This window comes from Euleptes europaea, chromosome 20 (assembly GCF_029931775.1).
Source record: "Euleptes europaea isolate rEulEur1 chromosome 20, rEulEur1.hap1, whole genome shotgun sequence".
Classification (NCBI taxonomy): domain Eukaryota; kingdom Metazoa; phylum Chordata; class Lepidosauria; order Squamata; family Sphaerodactylidae; genus Euleptes; species Euleptes europaea.
In genome coordinates, this window is record NC_079331.1 from 7,982,988 (window position 1) to 8,004,974 (window position 21,987).

Sequence of the window (21,987 nt, forward strand, 5' to 3'; positions counted from 1 at the left end):
GGGTGAGGAGGAAGGGGTTTTTGTGTGTCCCTGCGGTGGAAGCAAAGCTAGTGGTTCAGTCGCTAGGCGAGAGGAGAGACCCCCAGGGCAGAAGCAGTGCTACTACTACAGTTAGAAAAGGGGTCGCCACCCAGTGGAAGCAGCGCTAGGGCTAGGAGGAGCAGGCAGCATCCGCAGGGGAGTAGCTACCTGCGCTGGCACTTACCCAAACCCATCCTTAACAGTTGCTCTAAAGGGGGGAAAAAACAAAACAAAAAGCGAGAATGCACCAGGCAGCCGAGGAAAACAAGACACACAGTGAGCACCAGCTCCTGGCACAGCCTGAGGGGGGCACTCTCCCCACAGCCACGGCCAGACCGGGAAGGAGACTCCTCCTCACGGGAACCTTTCTGCTAATTCTCTCGCCAGCCAGCCGCAGTGGGGAAAGGGCCCCAACCCAAACCTTCCCGAAGGGATGGCAAGAAGTGAGGTCACGGGGTGGGCGTCCCTTGCTCGGATTAGGCCACCGCAGCAATGTTGTGAGACGTGGTATCTTCCCCCGAGTCCCGGCTTTGGCGCTTCTCTGTCAAAGACTGCCCCCCCCCCCCATCTGACTGAACAACGGTGGGGTGGGAGAAGAGGGGTGCCCCCCTGCCCCTTACCTTGTTCCTTCTTGAACTCGTTTTCGCTCATGAAGACAGGGGCCATCAGTTCCCCCACTGGAGGTTGGATGGACACGTAAAACTGGCGTGTGTGCGTGCTGGAGAGAGAGAGAAGAGAGGACTGCTAAAAATGCTGCTGCTTGTGCAATTCTGGTACCAGCATAAAGCAGCAAAATCAGGGCATAGCTCCTGCTGTGTTCTGCCTCCTCTTCCCACCGTAGCGGGGAGGCAAGCTGCTCTGGGCTCCCTGCAAAGTTGGCAAGGACAGGTACTCACTACAAAAAGGAATTAAACAAAATATATCTTTAATCCAGCAGGGCGCTAAAAATTACATTAAAAACAGAACAGGCTTCTAGGCCGTACAAGTCACAAACGCTGCAGGACGCCAAATGCAGTCTTTAAAATTCCTTTTTATAGCGTCACCTTTAACCACGTAGGCTTCCATTTCAGTTTTGGGTTGGGTCTGCCCCTTTTTTGCTGTTGGAAGGACAAGTACTCACCATAACTGGAAACTGGCTGCCTGGGTCGAATCACAGAAGTCTATGCCCATCACTACGTTGACGGTCTCTCCAGGAGGGAGGGATTCTGCAAACGCAAGAGAAAGGCCCTGAGCACATCTTCACGAAAAAACAGCTGCACCTCACACGGTCCCCTTGTAGCAGGAGGATCCAAAGTACATTAAGGCCATGCCCCCCAGCCGGCATTCAACACTGCACAAGGGCACTGCAGCGTAGTGGTTAAGAGTGCCTGATGAGGATCTGGGCAGCCCAGGTTCAAATCCTTGGGCAGCCACAAAGCTCAGTAGGTGAAGGTGGGCCCATTGTTCTCTTTTTTCCTTTTAGCCTAACCTACCTCACAGGATTGTTGTGTGGGTAAGACAGAGACCCATGTATGCTGAGGTCCTTGAAGGAAAGGTAAGGTTAATTTTTTTTAAAAAAATCAGGAGTTTCAAGCAGACCAGGAGTTGCCATAATGGACTAACGGATATAAACTCCAACAAAGGAGGTTTCGGCTAAATTTGAGGAAGAACTTCCTGACGGTGAGGGGTGCGCAACATGGCAACAGTCTCCCTCGTGAGGTAGTGGATTCTTTGACATTGGTGGTTTGTAAGTATCAACTGGATACCTACTTGTTGGGGATATTAGAGTTGTAGTTTCTGCATTGGCAGGGGGTTGGACTAGATGACCCTTACGGTTCCTTCCAACTCCAAGATTAAATAAACAATTAAAACCGACAAAGGTCCAGTTCCTGAGCTGTCCCAATTTGGTGCAACAGAGCCAGAAGACTTAGCCTCTGGACGTGACTGAATGGATTAATAAGCTATTCGGTTTTGCTTTGATGCCAAAACTGACGTGTTTGGTAAAAAAAAAAAAAAAAAGAGATCGACAGATGATTTTAAGTTGAGGTGGAAACTTCTATGTGAAAGATATTCAAGCGGTTTTAATTCATTGGCTTTTTAAAGGGCACTGAGATAAAATGTTAAACTGTAATGCAGAACATGTAGAAGTTTGTAATACAATACAGAGTACGTGTGTAATGATTGGTAGTTAGATCAACAATAGATATGAATTAACAATTAGTGTTAGAATAATTTGGTTGATAATAAAGACATTGTATCTGTGTCCAACGGGGGAATCGAGTTTAGTAGATCAATAATAGATCAACAATAGACGTGAATTACTGCCCTAGGAGAAGAGACACTTGATTCTCCCGTACCAGCTAGGTTTGCTGCACTGGTTGAGGGATAGTAGTCCTAAATAGTATTGTTCCCACGCAGAAGGGGCCAATGCTGATCTGCGAAGAGGCCTTAGTGTAATGCAAGCTGGCTAAACTAAGAGAATGGCACGTGCCGCTTTAGAAGGGCAACCAGGATAACTAAACCCCCAAATACCGAGTCAGACAACCCCACAAGAGCCCTACCGATTTCCTTGAACTCCTGGACGCGCATGCCCGAGAGGAGCTTCGGCTCATTAATGCGGACGTTCTTCACCTCGGTGGCCGTGTTGTTGGAGATCAGGATCTGGACGGCCACCATCCGGCCGTCGGCCGTGAAAGGCTGACGGCTGAAGTGATACTCGACGGAGAGTCCCTCCCCGGTCATTCGGTGCAGCAGCTCGTAGGTCTTCACCGCGCCGAATCCGGGGCTGATCATCTGCTCCGGCAAGAGGAGAAGGGAGATCAGGGAGACATGGACAGGCTACACCAAAATCGACAGGGTAATGGAAAGAGACAGGTAGGAAAGGGAGTCCCGGAAGAGTCAATGGAAGGCGTTAACCCCTACAATAGTTTGGGGGAGGAGGAGAAGAATGACTCCTCCTCCCTAAATTTCTAAGAAAACAGCTGTTAGGGTGGTTTAGCATATCCCCTCGATCTAATTGTGAAAACGTACAGTTAGCTGAGTCTTAATTTTATAGTCTTGGTTTGTAAATCTATTCCTTGTAAGGTTAGTTTCTGTTTTATCTGGCATAATAAGCTGCAAATAAATAAATATTATTATTATTATTATTAGCCAGGATCTCCCATGAGTCACTTTGGAACATGGACAGCACACCCAATGGGGTTATTTTCCATTCACGGAAAATCTCCAGCATTGCAAAGCTTTCAACATTCACAAGACACCAAGCTCCTAAATCCTAGAGTGTCCCTTGAGGCCGTAGCAACATGAGGAATGGAGCACACTTACGGTTGGAGCCAAAGTAGTATCGGTCAGCGTGAGTCCCTCTAGGTCAGTCACCAGGCTGGTGGAGACGATGGGGCTGGATAGGACCGGTTGCGAGGGCGGAGGGGTGACTGTAGGGCAGAGGAAGCAGGAAATGAGTTAATGAACTTCGAGAGCCTGATCAGGGAACCGAGGCAGCATAGGAAGCGTAGGGTGGAAAAGGAAAAACCGTAGAAATTAGCTGACCGGCCAGCAACAAGAGGATAGTCCTCCAGCACCATGGACAGATCAGCTGCTCCATGGGAGCCGGTAAACCAGATTGCGGTATGCCAGTGTCGCTGAAGGAAACCGCCGGCGTCCCAAGCAAAATAAGTATGATAAAGAATAAAAGGTTCTGGCCAGGCTGGGCACGTGTGGTCCATCAGGACAGACAAGCTGTTCTCAACTGCACCTGATGCATGCCATCCGCAGAAGGCGTGACTTGCTCCATCTCTGCATGGCCAAGCCTCTTCTCAATCAGAACACAGAACAGCAACTCACCCAGAGATGCAGCAGGTGATCTCCTTGGAGGGTGGTAAACACACCACAGTACTCAGCAGGAGTACTATGTGTTTTTGCTCAAGGGAGCATCACTATGTTTGTTAGGCAAAGAGGAAGGAACAGCCCCAAAACAGTTAAGGCAAAGGCCAAGATAGCAAGAAGAACATATTCGCAAAGGTTTTGGTGGGATGCACATACAGTCATCTAGGTCAAGCAGAGAGATCTCCTTGGTCCCTTTCTTCTGCGGCTTCGGGGCAGGCTTGCTGCTGGGAGGCTGGAAGAGAGGAGAAATGGTCAGGAAAGCAGGAGTCCACTTATAGGGAGCCACCAAACCTACCACTCCTTGCTGGGCGAAGAGCTTGGAGGGGAACGTTTGGGTCACTCGGGGCTTCAGAGCTGACGCAGCAGAGTGATTAAAAGTGGAGCTGGAAGACCCGGGGCCAAATCTCGGTTTGGCCATGCGTGGAAGCTGCTGGCTGCGTTCAGACATTCTGAACAAACCTCAGTTTTTCCTTGTTGAGAAGCGTCCGGGAAGCCCTCAGGATCACTTGTTCCCTCTCCCCTCCCTCACATGTGCTTGGAGATCAAAGACTTCCTCATTTAGAAGAAACAGGAATTTGCGTCAACAAGCAGACTAAGCAAAATGACAAACTGTGGATTGTTCTCTTGCCTACGAACTGGGGTTTAGAACCCTGATTTACAGGGAACACCGTCTGTCATTCTGCCTCATTGGGACCTCACAGGAAGTCTTCAGTTCCCAGCTGGAAGGAGCGAAGAAGCCTAAAGACCTCCTGGCTCGTTTGTTTATGAACAAATGGAGATCAAGCTCCCTCACTGGCAATACCGGCACAAGAATACTTGCTTGTGATAAAGAGAGAAAAACATGCAAAAATCGCTTTCAATGCAAAGGGAAAAGAGCCCTGCCGTAGCAAACACAAGCACGGTTTGAGCTACTAACAGGTGAACTCAGCAGGCAGGATGCTTGATACATATTTCCAAGACCTTTGAGGCCAGAGAAGAAAAACCTGCTGGTGCCACAGGGATCCGCAGCTCCCAGTATCCATGACCCTCTTCCTTCCCGGATGCTCACCGTCCTTTTCTTCTTGACCTCCACTTCCGAGTGGGATTCCTCTGCTTCGGAGCCAGAATCTGACTCCGAGGAGCTGCTCTCTGTCACGCTGCCCTCCTCCTCCTCCTCCTCCTCTGATGAGGATCCTGAGTCCCCCTTCCTTTCACGCAGCTGCGGCTTCTTCTTGCCCCTCTGGTCCTCCTCGCTGGGGACGAAAGAGAAGATCAAAGCTTAGCGCAATTCTCTGGAACCTCCCACTTCTAAACAGAGTGCCAGCTGAGAAGGGCATTTTGATGATTTGCAAATGCATGCCCATCGGCTGCCATTTTGTTATTCCTCTGGACTTGGCACCCTCTCCTGACGGCCACGTAAGAAACAAATCCTCCCCTCTGGAAACCAATGTCACACAGCCCCTCTTTCCCCAAAGAGAGGATGCAAACCCAGCGTGGTGTAGTGGTTAAGAGCGGTGGTTTGGAGCAGTGGGCTCTGATCCGGAGAACCGGGTTTGATTCCCCACTCCTCGACATGAGTGGCGGAGGCTGATCTGGGGAACTGGGTTTGTTTCCCCCCTCCTACACACGAAGCCAGCTGGGTGACCTTGGGCAAGTCACCGCCCTCTTAGAGCTCTCTCGGCCCCACCTACCTCACAGGGTGTCTGTTGTGGGGAGGGGGAGGGAAGGTGATCGTAAGCCAGTTTGAGTCTCCCTTAAGTGGTAGAGAAAGTCAGCATAATAAAACCAACTCTTCTTCTTTTCCTTTCAAGCACCTGCAAAGGTGGCTACTGGCAGCAATCTCCCAACCTGAGGATGTCACCCATTTGGTTCAGCATACCTCCCTGCACTATCCAGCGATGCTTTCCTTGGAGCCTCTTTCCGCTTCTTCTTTTTCTCCCCTTTCTCATCCGACTGGTCCCCGCTCTCTTCTTCATCCTCGTCCTCCTCGTCCTCCTCGTCTTCGCTGCCAGAACCGGAACCGCTCTCGCTGCCACTTTCGGTGGGAGACCTGCTAACTGATTCAGGCTCTGGCAAAACAAAGAGAGGGGGGAAAGGAAGTTTGAAAAAGACATGGAGCCAGTGCAAAAAAAGAAAGAAAAAAAATCACACAGGGATGCTCTTTTGCCTCGCCGGCATCAGGTTTCATAAGAACATAAGAAAAGCCCTGCTGGATCAGACCAAGGCCCATCCAGTCCAGCAGTCTGTTCACACAGTGGCCAACCAGGTGCCTCTAGGAAGCCCCCAAGCAAGACAACGGCAGCAGCACCATCCTGCCTGTGTTCCACAGCACCTAAGATAATAGGCCTGCTCCTCTGATCCTGGAGAGAATAGGGATGCATCATGACTAGTATCCATTTTGACTAGTAGCCATGGATAGCCCTTCCCTCCATGAACATGCCCACTCCCCTCTTAAAGCCTTCCAAGTTGGCAGCCATCACCACATCTTGGGGGAGGGAGTTCCACAGTTTAACTCTGCGTTGTGTGAAGAAATAGTTCCTTTTATCCATTTGGAATCTCTCCCCCTCCAGCTTCAGCAGATGACCCCGTGTTCTAGTATTACGAGAGAGGGAGAAAAGCTTCTCCCTGTCCACTCTCTCCAAACCATGCATAATTTTATAGACCTCTGTCATGTCTCCCCTTAGCCGCCTTCTTTCCACGCTAAACAGCCCTAAGCGTTTCAACTGCTCCTCACAGGGCCGTTGCTCTAACCCCCTTGGTCATTTTCAAATCAGGCCCCAGTGAAAACTCTCCAGGCTGCATCCTCACCGCTGTCGGCCGACTCCGTTGGGCCAGACTCCCCCTCAGAGTCGGAATAGAATGGTTTCTCCGCCTTCTCCTTCCTCTTCTCACGGCTGGTACACTTGGTCCATTCCGGGACCTGGTCGGATCAAAGGCAGTTAATTACAGGCAAGCGTTTTAATGCAAGGAACCTGGAAAGCGTGCAAACTGCCCCGCGTGCAAAAAGAGGCAGGGCAGGAGAGGACAGCCCAGAGAAAGGACTGACCAGCATCCGCTTGACACTAAACGGATTCCCTGCATGGATATTCGCTTTTGTGCAGGGGGTGGGTTGGAGTGGGGGAAATCACACAAACCCTAACACGCAATGTGTACGGTTTGTTTCAAGTGGTGTCTGTGTGTACACAAAATAAAATAAAAATATGCATACAGGTGTTTGTTGCGCTTTGGGGGGCACAGTTTTCCTACACGGAGGCAAAACATGTGCAGGAATATAGTCTTATCATAGAATCATAGAGTTGGAAGGGACCACCAGAGTAATTTAGTCCAACCCCCTGCACATTGCAGGAAATTCACAACGACCTCCTCCCCACACACCCCCAGTGACCCCCTACTCCATGACCAGAAGATGGCCAAGATGCCCTCCTTCTCATCATCTGTCTAAGGTCATAGAATCAGCATTGCTGACAGATGGCCATCTAGCAGACTCTGCTTAAAAACCTCCAGGGAAGGAGAGCTCGCCACCTCCCGAGGAAGCCTCTTCCACTGAGGAACCGCTCTAACAGTTAGAAAATTCTTCCTAATGTCTAGACAGAAACTCTTTTGATTTAATTTCAACCTGTTGGTTCTGGTCCTTCTGGGTCTTGTGCGGGGCAGAAAGGGAATGAAGATTTTTGGAATCCAGCTTTGCAAGAGGCCGCACATCTCTGTGCGGGGCAGGATGCCTGGACAGGAATCACACCTGTCGAGCAAGGCTCATTCAGTCTTCGATGCTCCTGAAATCTGCTCAGATGGGCATGCAAACACACACGAACGGACAGCCAGTGTGGTGTAGCGGTAAGAATGTGGGACCGTGACTCAGGAGACCTGGGTTCAAACCCCTGCCCTGAAGTTCACTGAGTGGCCTTGGAACAGTGCCGTTCAGCCTAACCTCCCTCACAGGGCTGTTGTGAAAATAAGTCTGTGGGGACCCCGTCTACTGTCCAGAACCCCTTAGAGAATGTGTGAGATAAAAACCTAATGGATATAAATCTAACGCTATGTACCGTTTCTTTCTGCCACTCAAAGCGGAGTGTTAGGAGGTTATATTATTTTAATCTCCCACCAACCCAGCGAGGAAGGTTAGGCCAAGCGACTTGCCCGAGACCCCTTGTCCCAAGCTTAATAACTAAGTCAGAATTTGAATGCTGATCTCCCCAGTCCTGGTCAGATATGACCCGCAGCACCGCAGTGGCTGTGAGTTCCACAGACTCCAACATAGTTTGAAATAACATGCACCTCAAACTCAAGTCAGATAGGACCACACGCAATGCGTGGGAGGGCAGGGGCCGGAAAAAGAGATAAAATCACACCGCAACAGGAAAAGGAAGCACATCACTTCACACGCAAGCGCCACCTCTTTCGGCTTCCCCAGCAACCCAATGTGGCTTTCCACGGGACCAAATGACTCTTCCTGAAAGGAATGGGGAAGGGACATCTTCCATGAGAACCAACAGCCTTCGCTCCCCCCGGATAGGGCAAGCAAAGCACGCTAGGGAAGCCACGGTGGCCAGGAATTCATGCCACAACAGGTTATGGGGAGGACCTGGTCAAGCCAGCCCCTTCCCGAAAAATTATGGGCCTGCAGGTCAGGCGTCGGGGCTGTCCCTACCCACGGCATGCAGGCAGATAACAAGCAGATACCTCCACATTGCGCACAGACGGGTCCGGCGCTTCGTTGGGCCAGTCGGGGAGTTCCTGGTAGCCCACGGCCTTGGCATTGAGGAGATGGGAAAGGGAGCCCAGCTGGAAATGGTCGCGATCTAGGAGGAACGCAAAGTCAGCAGTGACATCTTGGCATCAGCCGCGTCGATATCTGGTTTTCCGTTGCGAGAACTCCAGGGACGCGCCCAGGCCAGAACCAGGTTCGATTCCCCACTCCTCCACATGAGTGGCGGAGGCTAATCTGGTGAACCGGGTTGGTTTCCCCCACTCCTACGCATGAAGCCAGCTGGGTGGCCTTGGGCTAGTCACAGCTCTCTTAGAGTTCTCTCAGCCCCACCTACCTCACAAGGTGCCTGTTGTGGGGAGGGGAAGAGAAGGTGATTGTGAGCCGGTTAGATTCATCCTTCAGGGGTAGAGAAAGTAGGCATATAAAAACCCCCCACCAAAACCAACATGCCTGAGCTGCTACATCTAGCACGCAGAAGTGGGTACACACATGAAGCTGTCTTCTACTGAGTCAGACCCTTGGTCCATCAAAGTCAGTATTGTCTACTCAGACCAGCAGCCGCTCTCCAGGGTCTCAGGCGGAGGTCTTTCACATCACCTGGTCCCTTTAACTGGAGATGCCAGGGAGTGAACCTGGAACCTTCTGCACGCCGAGCAGATGCTCTACTACTCAGCTCCACCCCTCCCCTTGTCTCTGGTACCTTTGAAAGAGGACTCCAAGATGGGGGCAGGTTTCTGTGCCAGGAAGAGCTTCTTGGCATACTTGCTGAGGGCCCCGCTCTTCTCGGTGGGCACGATCAGCTGGCGGATAAAGCGGGCGCGGTCCCGGATGTCGTAGTTCTGGTCATACTTGGCCAGGTTAAGCACGTACTGGGTCAGCAGCTTGCTCTGTGGCGGAGATGTCAAAAACACAAAAGCCGGACACTGATTAGGCATTTGGCAACCCGGCCAGAGCATCTCCCATGCCTGGCGCCAAGACTGCCGCAACTTCGAACGGCATGCTATGGCAATGGATGATGAGACAATGGAGTTGAATCTTCTAACTGTAAGGCATGTTCACATGAAGCTGCCTTATATGAATCAGACCCTTGGCCCATCAATATTGTCTACTCAGACTGGCAGCGGCTCTCCAGGGTCTCAGGCAGAGGTCTTTCACCTCACCCACTTGCCTGGTCCCTTTAACTGGAGATGCCGGGGACTGAACCTGAGATCTTCGGCATGCCAAGCAGATGCTCTCCCACTGAGCCATGGCCTGTCCCCATGAAGCTGCCTTATACCGAATCAGACCCTTGGTCCACCGAAGTCACATGAACACATGAAGCTGCCTTATACTGAATCAGACCCTTGGTCCATCAAAGCCAGTATTGTTTACTCAGACCGGCAGCGGCTCTCCAGGGTGTCAGGCGGTGGTCTTTCACATCACATACTTGCCTAGTCCCTTTCACTGGAGATGCCAGGGGATTGAACCTGGGACCTTCTACATGCCAAGCAGATGCTCTACAAACTGAGCCACAACCTCTCCCCTCATGAACACACATGAAGCTGTCTTATACTGAATCAGACCCTTGGTCCATCAAAATCAGTATTGTCTACTCAGACTAGCAGCGGCTCTCCAGGGTGTCAGGCGGGGGTCTTTCACCTCACCTACTTGCCTAGTCCCTTTCACTGGAGATGCCGGGGATTGAACCTGGGACCTTCTGCATGCCAAGCAGATGCTCTCCCACGGAGCCACGGCCCCTCCCCAGTCAGAGTAGACCAAGCTGCCCTTGATAAACCAAGAGTCTGATACACTCCAAGGCATCTTCATGTACCAATGAAAGGTACCATGAGCCTACCACCCTTTAATGCTTTCAGTCCCAAGCCAGAGATGCAATCTACAGACCGCACACCATAGCTACGCGTGCCCAGCATACGGGAGCCGCATGCCACAAGGGAGCTTTGGCTGCTGCACTGGAGCCGCCCCGCGCCATCCTCCCCAGGAAAGCCCTCACCTGCTTGGAGTTGGTGAGGTACAGCTTGGCTGCCAGGTTGATGACCTGCAGCTTCACTATGTCTTCCTCGCTGGTGAAGGACTTGGCCATCTTGCGCAGCACGTCAGGCGCGATCTTGGGCACGTGCTCGCAATACTCGCCGATGAGCCACAAGATGCTCGCCCGGGCCATGGGCACCTGCGGACATGGAGCGTCTCTGAGACCGCCTGGCCAGCCCCGCCAGTTCCTGCTTTCCACCTGGCCCCGTCCCCTCACCTGAATGTTGTCCGTCAGCTTTGCCATGTGCTTGATGATCTCGCTGTGCTGCGCGGGCTGCATCTGGAGGAGTTTCTTGATGACAACCACGGACTCGGCCACGACCAGCTCTAAGCAAGAGCGACAGATGGAAACACCGCAAGGTCACACAGGCTGACTCCACGGGGAGGACACGCGTGAAGCAGCCTGATACTGAATCAGACCGTCAAGGCATCTTGGCCATCTTCTGGGCATGGAGTAGGGGTCACTGGGGGTGAGGGGGGAGAGGCAGTTGTGAATTTCCTGCATTGTGCAGGGGGGGTGGACTAGATGACCCTGGTGGTCCCCTTCCAGCTCTATGATTCTAAGGTTAGCGTTGCCTACTCAGACTGCCTGAGACCCGGGAGAGCTGCTGCCAGAGGTCTTTCACATCACCCACTGCCTGATTCTTTTTTATCTAGAGACACTGGGGATTGAACCTGGGAACTTCTGCATGCCAAGCAGAGGCTCTGCCTTTGAGCCAAGGTCACCCAGCTGGCTTCATGTGTAAGAAGTCCAGTCCCCCAGATTAGCCTCCGCCGCTCATGTGGAGGAGCGGGGAATAAACCCGGTTCTCCAGAACAGAGTCCACCACTCCAAACCACCGCTCTTAGCCACTACACAATGCTGGCTCTCAAGTAGCAGATAGATCATGATGGGTAGCTGTCCGTAGCAGTAGAAAAGAGCAAGAATCCAGTAGTACCTTAAAGACTAACAAAAATTTCTGGCAGGGTATGAGCTTTCCCGAAGAAGCAAGCTGTGACTCACGAAAGCTCATACTCTGCAGCAGCAGCGAATGCAAAATGGGAGAATCCTCCTTGCGTGGACGCACACGAGGATGGCCAACTGGGAATCTGCACAGGGAGCCACCAGCAAAAAGTCCCTTCCATTCCCACACACCTCCAGCCCCGTCCTCTCCCAGCTGGCCCGCTGCGACACTTCCGGGATTCTCACCGTCTCGGTTGGAGAGCAGCTGCACCAGTCCGTTGAGGCATGTGTCCCGCACTTTGCCAATGTTGGTGGCGCAGCGGCCGATGGCCTGGATGGTGGCAGCTACAAAATCCTTGTCCATGCTCCGGATGTAGGTCTGCCGAGAGAGGAAGCACAGCAGCTCTGCGGTAGGCCCGGGACAAGGCAGAGCGAAAACCTGCCGCCCTCTGCCCCCCGTGGCCTCAGAAAGTTATGGAGTTGGCCAAGATAGATAAATATATAGAAGATAAATAAATACATATATTAAATAAATAAATATATAGAAGATAGCTGGATTTCCGACTTTGATACAGACTGGAAGGTATGGTCAATATATATATAAATCAGTATTTTAGGGGTAGAAAAATGACATTAAGTTTTAGAACCAAAACTTATGAAACTGTAGGCTAGGATGAAAGTAACTAAAGGTAAAGATCCCCTGTGCAAGCACCGGGTCATTCCTGACCCATGGGGAGACGTCACATCTTGATGTTTCCTAGGCAGGCTTTGTTTATGGGGTGGTTTGCTAGTGCCTTCCCCAGTCATCTTCCCTTTACCCCCAGCAAGCTGGGTACTCCTTTGACCGACCTCGGAAGGATGGAAGGCTGAGTCAACCCTGAGCCGGCTACCTGAAACCAACTTCCGTCGGGATCGAACTCAGGTCATGAGCAGAGCTTTTGACTGCAGTACTGCAGCTTAACACTCTGCGCCACGGGGCTCCTAACTAAATAATAATAATTAAAGTAAAAACAGATAAAATCAAAGTTATTCACAGAAGAAATAATATATATTTGTTCTGTATGAGGAGAGTTGGAAATCGGTTTCTGTACTGTTTTGTATTTCACTTTTTTCTTTTCTTTTCCCCCCCTTCACTTTCTTTCTTTTTTGTATACTATGCTCCTTTGTATATCTTGATATATTCTGTAATATTCTGTATACTTCAATAAAACTATTTTTTTTAAAAAATGGATGGGAGAAGCTGTACCTGGAATTCACGCAGGATGGTGGAGATGTTGGTCTCGTTCGCCAGGTTGGTCAAGACTTCCAGCTGGCCGGAGAAGGAAAAGGAGGGGGGTTATTCTCCCCAGGCACCACAACTGCACATGTGCACCCACGGACAGAGACCCCGAAGCCATTTGTACTCATATGTTGGCCCCAGTTAGGCAAATAGCAGCTCTTAGAGGCCATTCCTTTCCTTTCCTTTATCCCTTAGAAGCTCCTTGATCCATAGATCTTGAGCAGTGTAAATCTAATGTTTGAGGGGTATAAGGACTGAAATAAATCTTTGCCACTGACAATGTAGCCTCAGGATCCCTGTCGCTTAATTAAAAAAAAGGTATTATGTCAGAGACAGAGGCATTAGATCTATATGTTAAAAGGGGAGAGATATAACGTGATCAGAGTTCCTCATAAAAGCGGCATTCCAAGAGGGCAGGAGCTAAGGAATCAAATAGAGCCAGGAAAGCAAGGACAGGTCCTGTCTGGGTATGGTATGTTCAAAATTCTGCCCTGCATAACCACAGAGGGGTTAGATTGTTTTTCTGTTTTAATCGTCTTTATAGTATGTTTTTATGGCTTGCCACCCTGGTGACCTTAAGTCGGGTGGAAGGGTGGTGTCGAAATGTTTAAAATAAAGAAATATATGGGGGCTGTTAAACACCTGCTTCTCCCCATGCCCCGATCCTAGCCTCCACCTCTTGCTGTGCCTGCTCTTGCACACATGGAGCAGGGAGATGCCAGGGATTGAACCCGGAACCCCCTCCGTGTGTCCCAGAGGTAGAGGCTGGAAAATTAGCACACCTTCCCTGTTCGGAAGAGTCACAAGGCTTAGAGAAGCTTAGGAATCCAAGGGAGCAATCCTATCCCATTTGGAGGAGGGGCTGTGGCTCAGCGGTAGAGCCTCTGTTTGGCAAGCAGAAGGTCCCAGGTTCAATCCCCGGCATCTCCAGTTAAAGGGACCAGGCATGTAGGTGATGTGAAAGACCCCTGCCTGAGACCCTGGAGAGTGGCTGCTGGTCTGAGCACACAATACTGACTTTGATGGACCGAGGGTCTGATTCAGTAGAAGGCAGCTTCATGTGTTTATCCCTATGCAGAGTTACTCCATTCTAAGCCCACTGAGATCCACAGCTCACCTTGAGGATCTTGATCTGGGTGGGGTCAGTGGATCGGATGTAGAAGCTCTTCAGGTAGGGTTCGAACATTCCCTGTGGAGACAGAAGAGCCAGTTCCCCTTGGGAAGTCCAGGGCTGCTACACACAGGCGGGTGATGGCTGATCACCTCTGAACGTCTCTTGCCTTGAAAACCTTATGGAAGGGGTGGGGAACGTCAGGCCCGGGGACCGTTTAAGGCCCGCAAAATCATTTGGTCTGGCCCTTCGTGGGTCCTGGCAGATCTCTAGCTCAGAAGGATCTAAGACTGGTGATCCACCCCCTCCAGCAGACAGGAATAACCTCTATTCAAGGCGGATGTGTGTTTGTTTTGCCAAGAAAAGGAACCTTCTTTCCCCCTTACAGAAGAGTCATTAGCTATGGAGCTGCTAAGACCGCCCAAGGAACTGTGTTAACCCTTTCCCACCCGGGAGAAACATATTCCCTCTGTACTACAAGAGGGCTGGGGGCGGAAATCGCGACGATGGAGGGGTTAAAGAGAGCAGGGCCAGAATGCATGGTGGGGGGGGGTTATTAGCCAGCGTGTGCTCCTTTCATCCCTGCAGGCAGAGGTAGCAGGAGCCAGCTGTAGAATCCGGCCCCAACCGTATGGAGCAGGAGCAACTCCGGCGTGCAGCTGGATGGCTAACGCTGGTGCAACAGACCCTCCTGTGCCACCAGGTGGGCGAGTGCGCCACCGGCTGGATGCCTGCCTGATTGCCCGCGCTGGGGTGTGTGTCATCTGGGGCAGCTGCCTGCTTGGGGCTTGGTCGGCTAATGTTTAAGTCGATAATTTTGTAAGGCCCGCGAACACTGTTATAAATATCCCAGTGGCCCTTGGCGGGGGGAAAAGTTTCCCACCCATGCCCTACGGGGCTGCCGTAAAGTGGCTGCGACTTGATGGCACCAGACTGGGAGACCCAGGTATAAATCTTCTCTCTGCCATGGAAGCATGCTAGGTGATCCCGGATCAGTCAAGCGGTGTCTCCCCTAACCTCTCTCGTGGAGGTGGTGGTTGCGTGGAGAAAATGCTGCAAACACCTAAAAAAAACAGAACCCCTTCCCCGTTTTTCTTTTTTTTAAAAAGAGGAAACAGATACTCACCCTACGCTTAATAGACATGGTTGCCACATTCTGGAGCACCACGTACTGCACCTCGCTGCCAAGATAAGGAGAGACAAGGAGCTGTCAACAAGGCAGCGGCGCTGCGGGAACTCTCTGCCACCAGACACGGCCACTACCGCTAGCTTTTTCCAGCAGATAAGCTCATGTCTGTCAACGGTTACTAGTTGCAATTGGCAAGAACGGAACCTGCAAACTCAGAGAGACATCAGACCTCTGCTTAACAGATACTGGAGTGAAAGTATCGGGGTTGGCAACACACCGTTCTTGCAGGTTGTCTGGAGACACGGGATGCTGGGCTAAAGGCCCTTCTGGGCACGCGTTCTCCGTGAGGCCTGCACACGCCTTTCGTCCCAACGCTCGGACCGGATTGCCCAGCGCCCAGTGGTGAATACAGGTGAGAGTTTAACCCACTTCCTGAACGTTAACAGGGACGCACAGCACCACTCTTGGGACACCTCCCAAGGGAAGCAGATACTTTTGGGAAAAGAAAGAGAAAGATGGGGTGGGGAGGGGAGAGATCGCGATACCTGTGGCTCCTGAGGAGGCGAACTAAGGCCTTCGCGATGACCCCAACCTCGGCTTTGGGTGCTAAATGGAAATACAGCTGTGCCACAGACATAACAACCTGCCAAGAGAAAGGAAGAAGAAGAGTTGGTTTTTATACCTCGATTTTCTCTACTGAAAGGAGAATCAAACTGGCTTACAATCTCCTTCCCTTCCCCACAACAGACAGGTGGGGCTGAGAGAGCTCTAAGAGAACTGTGACTAGGCCAAGGTCACCCAGTTGGCTTTATGTGTAGGAGTGGGGAAACCCACCCAAGTTCACCCGATTAGTGAGAGATGGTTAGTAGGTACAGATTTATTGTATAGCCAAAGGCCATTACAATCAATTAGACACAATAAAATCAGATTCAACAAGAAAACAGTTAAAATCAAGTCACCAAATTAGTGTCCGCTGCTCATGTGGAAGAGTGGGGAATCAAACCCGGTTCACCAGATCGGAGTCCACCGCTCAAGTGGAGGAGAGGGGAATCCGACCTGGCTCTCCAGATCAGAGTCCACCGCTCCTAACCACAGCTCTTAACCACTATGCCACACTGGCTGGAAAGACTCTGGGGTCACAAAGTCCCAACAATAAGAAAGCAAGCTCAGATGGGACATAAGAAAAGCCATGCTGAATCACACGGTGGAGAATCCACTGCGGTTCCCTGTGCGGATCGGGAGGAGGTGGGGTTTCCAATCCTCCGCCCCCCGTTTCAGGAGAAGCTACCTGACCCTCGAGAGGGGGTTCCCCCACGGAGGAAGAACGGGGGAAGCCTCACCGCGGCATTGCGGCTCTGCAGCAGGGGTTTGGTGTTCCGCAGGAGCAGGCGGTGGTCAGGATCCATCACGTAAGGCTTGCGTTTCACCAGCGACGCCGGTTCCGCCTTGTCGTCCTTGGAGTCTTCCTCTTCGGACCCATAGAAAGCCTTTTCGGCGTTCTCTTCCAGAAGGGACTCCTGCCAAGCCAAAGAGAAAGGGGGGGACACACAAAATACAGATTGGGCAAGAGAGAGTCCTCTGCACCACAGTTTGCTATATGAGAAGGCAGGGGGAGGGGGATTTGGGGGGGACAGCTCCCCCTAACCAACAGTCCACCTGCCACCCTTCCCTGCACATTCCCTGGGATTCTTTAAAGACAGAATGGTAAGACACACATTACCAAGTGGGGATTCCTGAACTCTTGCAAGATATGAGAAGAAGAAGAGTTGGTTTTTATATGCTGACTTTCTCTACTACTTAAGGAAGAATCAGGCTTACAACCACCTTCCCCCTCCCCACAACAGACATCCTGTGAGGTAGGTGGGGCTGAGAGAGCTCTAAGAGAGCTGTGACTAGCCCAAGGTCACCCAGCTGGCTTCGTGTGTAGGAGTGGGGGAAACAAATCCAGTTCACCAGATTAGAGTCCGCCGCTCATGGGGATCGAACCCGGTTCTCCAGAGTCCACCGCTCCAAATCGCTGCTCTTAACCACACCACTGGGGAGAGTTCAGGAAGCCCCAGAGGGCATGGGCAGCTTACTGGGCTACACTTTTACAGACGCAAAGGGAATGAAGAGTGAAGGAGGGCTGGCTGCTCCAGCTCCTGGGCAGGGGCATTGAGGGTTGGGACATTGAGGGCAAACAAAGGCTTCTCCATCAATCTGCTTCATGTATACAATGCTCGCAGCTTTTAATGTCGAACCCTTCCCATCCTGCACCAAAAGGCAACATATCACGCAATGCCACTTCGGGTGAGGAGCAGAGAGACAACCAGAGATGGTTTGTTCCTCGCCGTCCGGACAGCCTTGTCTCTCCGGATGGCTCCTTCACTTACGTTTTGGGTGGGGCTCAGGAACTGGGTGCGCGCATATCGCGTGAGCATGTTGATGATCACCACCTGCCCCCACTCCTCCACGTCGATCAGCAGGTTACACAGCTTGCGGTAGTTCTTGTGGATGAGGTCGATGCGCTCTGGGCACACCTCCTCGAAGGCCATCACCACGCTGCCGGCCACCAACTGGGCAAGGAGAGAAGAGGGGACGGGACTGTGGCTCAACGGCAGAGCTCTGCTTGGCATGCAGAAGGTCCCAGGTTCAATCCCCGGCATCTCCAGTTAAAGGGACTAGGCAGGTAAGTGATGTGAAAGACCTCCGCCTGAGACCCTGGAGAGCCATGGAGAGTGGCCCTGGCTCAGTGGTAGAGCATCTGCTTGGCATGCAGAAGGTCCCAGGTTCAATCCCTAGCATCTCCAGTTAAAGGGACTAGGCAAGTAGGTAATGTGAATAGACCTCTCTGCCTGAGACCCTGGAGAGCCGCTGCCGGTCTGAGTAGACAATACTGACTTTGATGGACCAAGGGTCTGGTTCAGGAGAAGGCAGCTTCATGTGTTCTGGGGAAGGGTATTAGTTCAGTGGTAGAGCATCTGCTTGGCATGCAGAAGGTCCCAGGTTCAATCCCTAGCATCTCCAGTTAAAGGGACTAGGCAAGTAGGTGATGTGAATAGACCTCTCTGCCTGAGACCCTGGAGAGCCACTGCCGGTCTAAGTAGACAATACTGACTTTGATGGACCAGGGGTCTCATTCAGTAGAAGGCAGATTTATGTGTTCATGTGTGTCTATGGTTAAAAATATGGAGGTTTGCGAGAATTTGGGCAGAGCTCGCGTAGGATCAGAAGGGTCGCGTTTTCAGGACAGCCAACGGAAGGGATCGGCGGCCCGTTTCAATGCTGCACCCCCAGCAGTATTAAACGGAAGATATAGAAATCGCCCATACTCTGACAGACTTTGCTCATGCAATTCAAAGAAAATAGACACATTATCTCATGAGATGATGGAACGCCCCCTCTTTAAACACCACCGAGATGAACGGATCACTCCCATATTAGCGAGAATTCCTGCCCCCCTAACAAGAGGCAAAATAGTCCCCTTTTTGCTGACGGGTAGAGACCTGAATATAACACTGGCCGTGGCCAAATATCTCTCCATCATATTTTCCTCTAAGAAATATCTGCTCAGGACCGATGGGTCGTAGGAGAAAAGAAGGAAAGGAAGGATCGGGGGCAGGGCAATCCTAAGCAGAGTTCCCCCCTTCCAAGCCCACTGGTTTCAATGGACTTTGAAGGGCGTGTCTGCTTAGGGCCATACTTCAAGATGTCTAGCGGACAGCCATCAGTGGGGGCCCTCCTTCTGATAGGGAGGTGGGCTGGCTCCTATTATCATTGCGAAAGCACCACACCGGGGCTGGGGCAATTGCAGACGAGCCGACAAACCCGGAGGACCCTCCCAGCCATGAAAAGAAAGGACCGATTTGAAAAAGAGGAGGAAGAAGAAGAGTTGGTTTTTATATGCCGACTTTCTCTACCGCTTAAGAAAGAATCAAACCGGCTTACAATCGCCTTCCCCTCCCTGCAACAGACACCTTGTGAGGTAAGGTGGGGCTGAGAGAGTTGTGACTAGCCCAAGGTCACCCAGCTGTCTTCATGTGGAGGAGTGGGGAAACAAATCCAGTTCACCAGATTAGCCTCCGCCGCTCATATGGAGGAGTGGGGGAATCATGCCCGGTTCTCCAGATTAGAGTCCACCACTCCAAACCACCGCTCTTAACCACTACACCATGCTGGCTCTACACCCCACACACACACACACAAAAGAGCCTGAAGAGGACTCAGTATGAACCGAGAAGCTCAGAACTTTGACTGGGGTTGAGACACGGTTAAAGGGGGAAACGTTGGGCCGTAGCGCCTGAAACCCTGCAGAGATACCAGCCTTACTCACCGTGGTCTTATCTGCTAGCAGCTTCTCAATCACCTCTATCAGCTGATCCTTTTGGTCGGAGTCGAGGCTGCAAGGAAGAGACATGAAAGCCTTACTGAGAAGGCGCTGACAGAAGCAAGGGAATATTACAGCTGAGACTAGAAGAGGAGAGGACACTCCCTGCCTTTATCTCAGAAGCAATTAATGGGGTTGGGGAGATGGTATGTCACATGCTGTGTTTTAAAAAAATCCCCTGTAGTTGTTGGTTTTTTTATTTGCATTGTCTTGGTTATCTTATGCAGACCCTGGTTTAAATAACGTACATTGCCTTGAAGTCCAATGTCAGGCCAGAAATGTTCTAATATCTTAATTATTATTAGTTTAATTAATTAATAAGTCATTTGTTGCCTTCTAATATTTTTTGTCACGGCACGAAACTTCCTGACTACCCCCCTGTAAAAAAATACAAGCAACAACCCAGAATATAGAACAGCTGGATTTTTGAGCTAGAGGGGGGAAGAATAAGAAGAGGAAGAAGAGGAGGAAGAAGAAGAGTTGGCTTTTATATGCCGACTTTCTCTACCACTTAAGGGAGACTCGGCTTACAATTACCTTCCCTTCCCCTCCCCACAACAGACACACTGTGAGGTAGGTGGGGCTGAGAGAGCTGGGACTAGCCCAAGGTCACCCAGCTGGCTTCGTGTGGAGGAGTGGGGAAACAAATCTAGTTCACCAGATTAGCCTCCGTCACTCATGTGGAGGAGCGGGGAATCAAACCCAGTTCTCCAGATCAGACTCTACCGCTCCCATCTTCTGGCTTGGTATCAGGGTAGTAACGTATGTTTGTGTCAACAGGATAAGGAACCCCTAAATTCCAGGTCACGCCACATTTAGAAGCTGACCCTTTGCTTTGTGTTGAGACAAACCACAACAGATCTTGTAAGAAACAAAGAGCAGGGCTTATAGGTGGAGGAGGGCAGAAGAGGAAAACGGCTCTGACTTGCCTGTACAGTTTGGGGATCGCGTGCGCAGCAGTTTTGCGCACGTAGGGGGACATGTCCGACGCTGCCTCCTTGATGGCGAGCATCATGATGGGCACAATAATGGGCACGCGGATGCTGGAGAGAACCCGCAGGGCACTGGCCCGGATCAGCTGATTGGGATCCTGCAGCACAAACAGAAACTTTCGGCAACAAGCGAGAGCCAAACTACGCCCACTTCTTGATAACACCAGTTCCTCAGTCAAACCACTTCTCGATACGGCAGCTGAGATTCTCACTTGAGCAAAGCAGCAACTGAGCACCAATTGGAGAAAAGAGACCAGACTCCTCAAAACTTTAGCCCGATTTCACCGTCCCCCTTGTCGTTTCTCTGACTCCCATCTTGGAAACCTCCCGTACGAGCCCCGAGTAACCGCTCAAGACCCCAGCACAGAAAGTCCTAGCTAAACTGGCAGAGATCAGGCAGATGGCAAAACTGCACAGAGCTGCCCCACGCCAGTCCATGACAACAACCCCCCCCCCCAAGGAAAACGCAGTGCCTTTCCAAACTGAGCTTCGCCCCAGGAACACGGCAACTTCTGACCTTGAGCCCGCGCTGGAAGGTAGAAATGGAGAGCAAAGCCAGATCTTGCTGTTCTTCCGCGTATCGAACCAAATAGACATACACAAGCTTCTTTACCTGCCAGAGAAGGAGCGCGCTGGTTAGCCAAGCTTCTCCCCCCCAGATTTTCACCTCCCCCATAACTGAGTTGTTTTCTGTTGCCCCAGAAGGTCGAACCAGAACCAACAGGTTGAAATTAAATCAAAAGAGTTTCCGTCTAGACATTAGGAAGAATTTTCTATCAGTTACAGTGGTTCCTCAGTGGAACAGGCTTCCTCGGGAGGTGGTGAGCTCTCCTTCCCAGGAGGTTTTGAAGCAGAGGCTAGATGGCCATCTGTCAGCAATGCTGATTCTATGACCTTAAGCCGATGATGAGAGGGAGGGCATCTTGGCCATCTTCTGGGCATGGAGTAGGGGTCACTGGGGGTGTGGAGGGTAGTTGTGAATTTCCTGCATTATGCAGGGGGTTGGACTAGATGACCCTGGTGGTCCCTTCCAACTCTATGATTCTATGGGGTTTATTTTTGATCGGGAGGTGATAATAAAACGCAGAGAGGTTGAGAGTCACTGCCTTTGGGGGGGGGTAATTGCAGCGTGCACACCTGCATGTGCATGCGGAGAAGGAGAGACGCTTCTCAGACTCTGGCCCAGGTTGCAGAGGACTGCTTACCTCGATGTTCTTGCAGGCCACGTTTTTCACCACGGCAGGGAAGAGGTCAGACGCATTCTTGCCTCTGGCTATCATCTGTGGGCAGAAGCAGCAGCAGCAGTGACAGAGTAGCCAGTCAAGGCATCGGCAGCCTCAAGGCATCATCCCCCTTTTTAAACGCCTTCCCCATCTCCTCTAAGGCAAGTTACAAACCATAAGGCCAAACTATCTTGGTTACGTTGGTGATCCACAATCAGATCTCCCAACATGTTTTATTTTCAACTTCAAAAACAGCTGGGGAAGGGGGTAGATGGGGGGGCCGCAACACTGGGAAAGATGGGGCAAACTCTTCCAGTTGCAACCCTTTTCCTAATCAAAATGACACA

General features: G+C 51.3%; 1 protein-coding gene across 1 annotated transcript in view; it reads right to left on the reverse strand.

The window, feature by feature from the left end:
• AP3B2 (adaptor related protein complex 3 subunit beta 2) overlaps positions 1-21,987 on the reverse strand; it is a 126,141-nt gene that overhangs the window by 89,110 nt on the left and 15,044 nt on the right. The window contains exons 3-26 of the mRNA XM_056865905.1: positions 21,623-21,697; positions 20,935-21,030; positions 20,355-20,515; positions 19,372-19,438; positions 17,432-17,614; positions 16,400-16,576; positions 15,605-15,702; positions 15,057-15,111; positions 13,937-14,008; positions 12,787-12,849; positions 11,787-11,919; positions 10,815-10,924; positions 10,560-10,736; positions 9,270-9,456; positions 8,542-8,660; positions 8,252-8,311; positions 6,670-6,781; positions 5,741-5,930; positions 4,931-5,114; positions 4,039-4,114; positions 3,325-3,431; positions 2,562-2,793; positions 1,142-1,226; positions 642-739 (exon numbers count right to left, since the gene is read on the reverse strand). Coding sequence (XP_056721883.1) covers positions 642-739; positions 1,142-1,226; positions 2,562-2,793; positions 3,325-3,431; positions 4,039-4,114; positions 4,931-5,114; positions 5,741-5,930; positions 6,670-6,781; positions 8,252-8,311; positions 8,542-8,660; positions 9,270-9,456; positions 10,560-10,736; positions 10,815-10,924; positions 11,787-11,919; positions 12,787-12,849; positions 13,937-14,008; positions 15,057-15,111; positions 15,605-15,702; positions 16,400-16,576; positions 17,432-17,614; positions 19,372-19,438; positions 20,355-20,515; positions 20,935-21,030; positions 21,623-21,697 — 2,917 coding nt within the window. The remainder of the gene's footprint in view (positions 1-641; positions 740-1,141; positions 1,227-2,561; positions 2,794-3,324; positions 3,432-4,038; positions 4,115-4,930; positions 5,115-5,740; positions 5,931-6,669; positions 6,782-8,251; positions 8,312-8,541; positions 8,661-9,269; positions 9,457-10,559; positions 10,737-10,814; positions 10,925-11,786; positions 11,920-12,786; positions 12,850-13,936; positions 14,009-15,056; positions 15,112-15,604; positions 15,703-16,399; positions 16,577-17,431; positions 17,615-19,371; positions 19,439-20,354; positions 20,516-20,934; positions 21,031-21,622; positions 21,698-21,987) is intronic.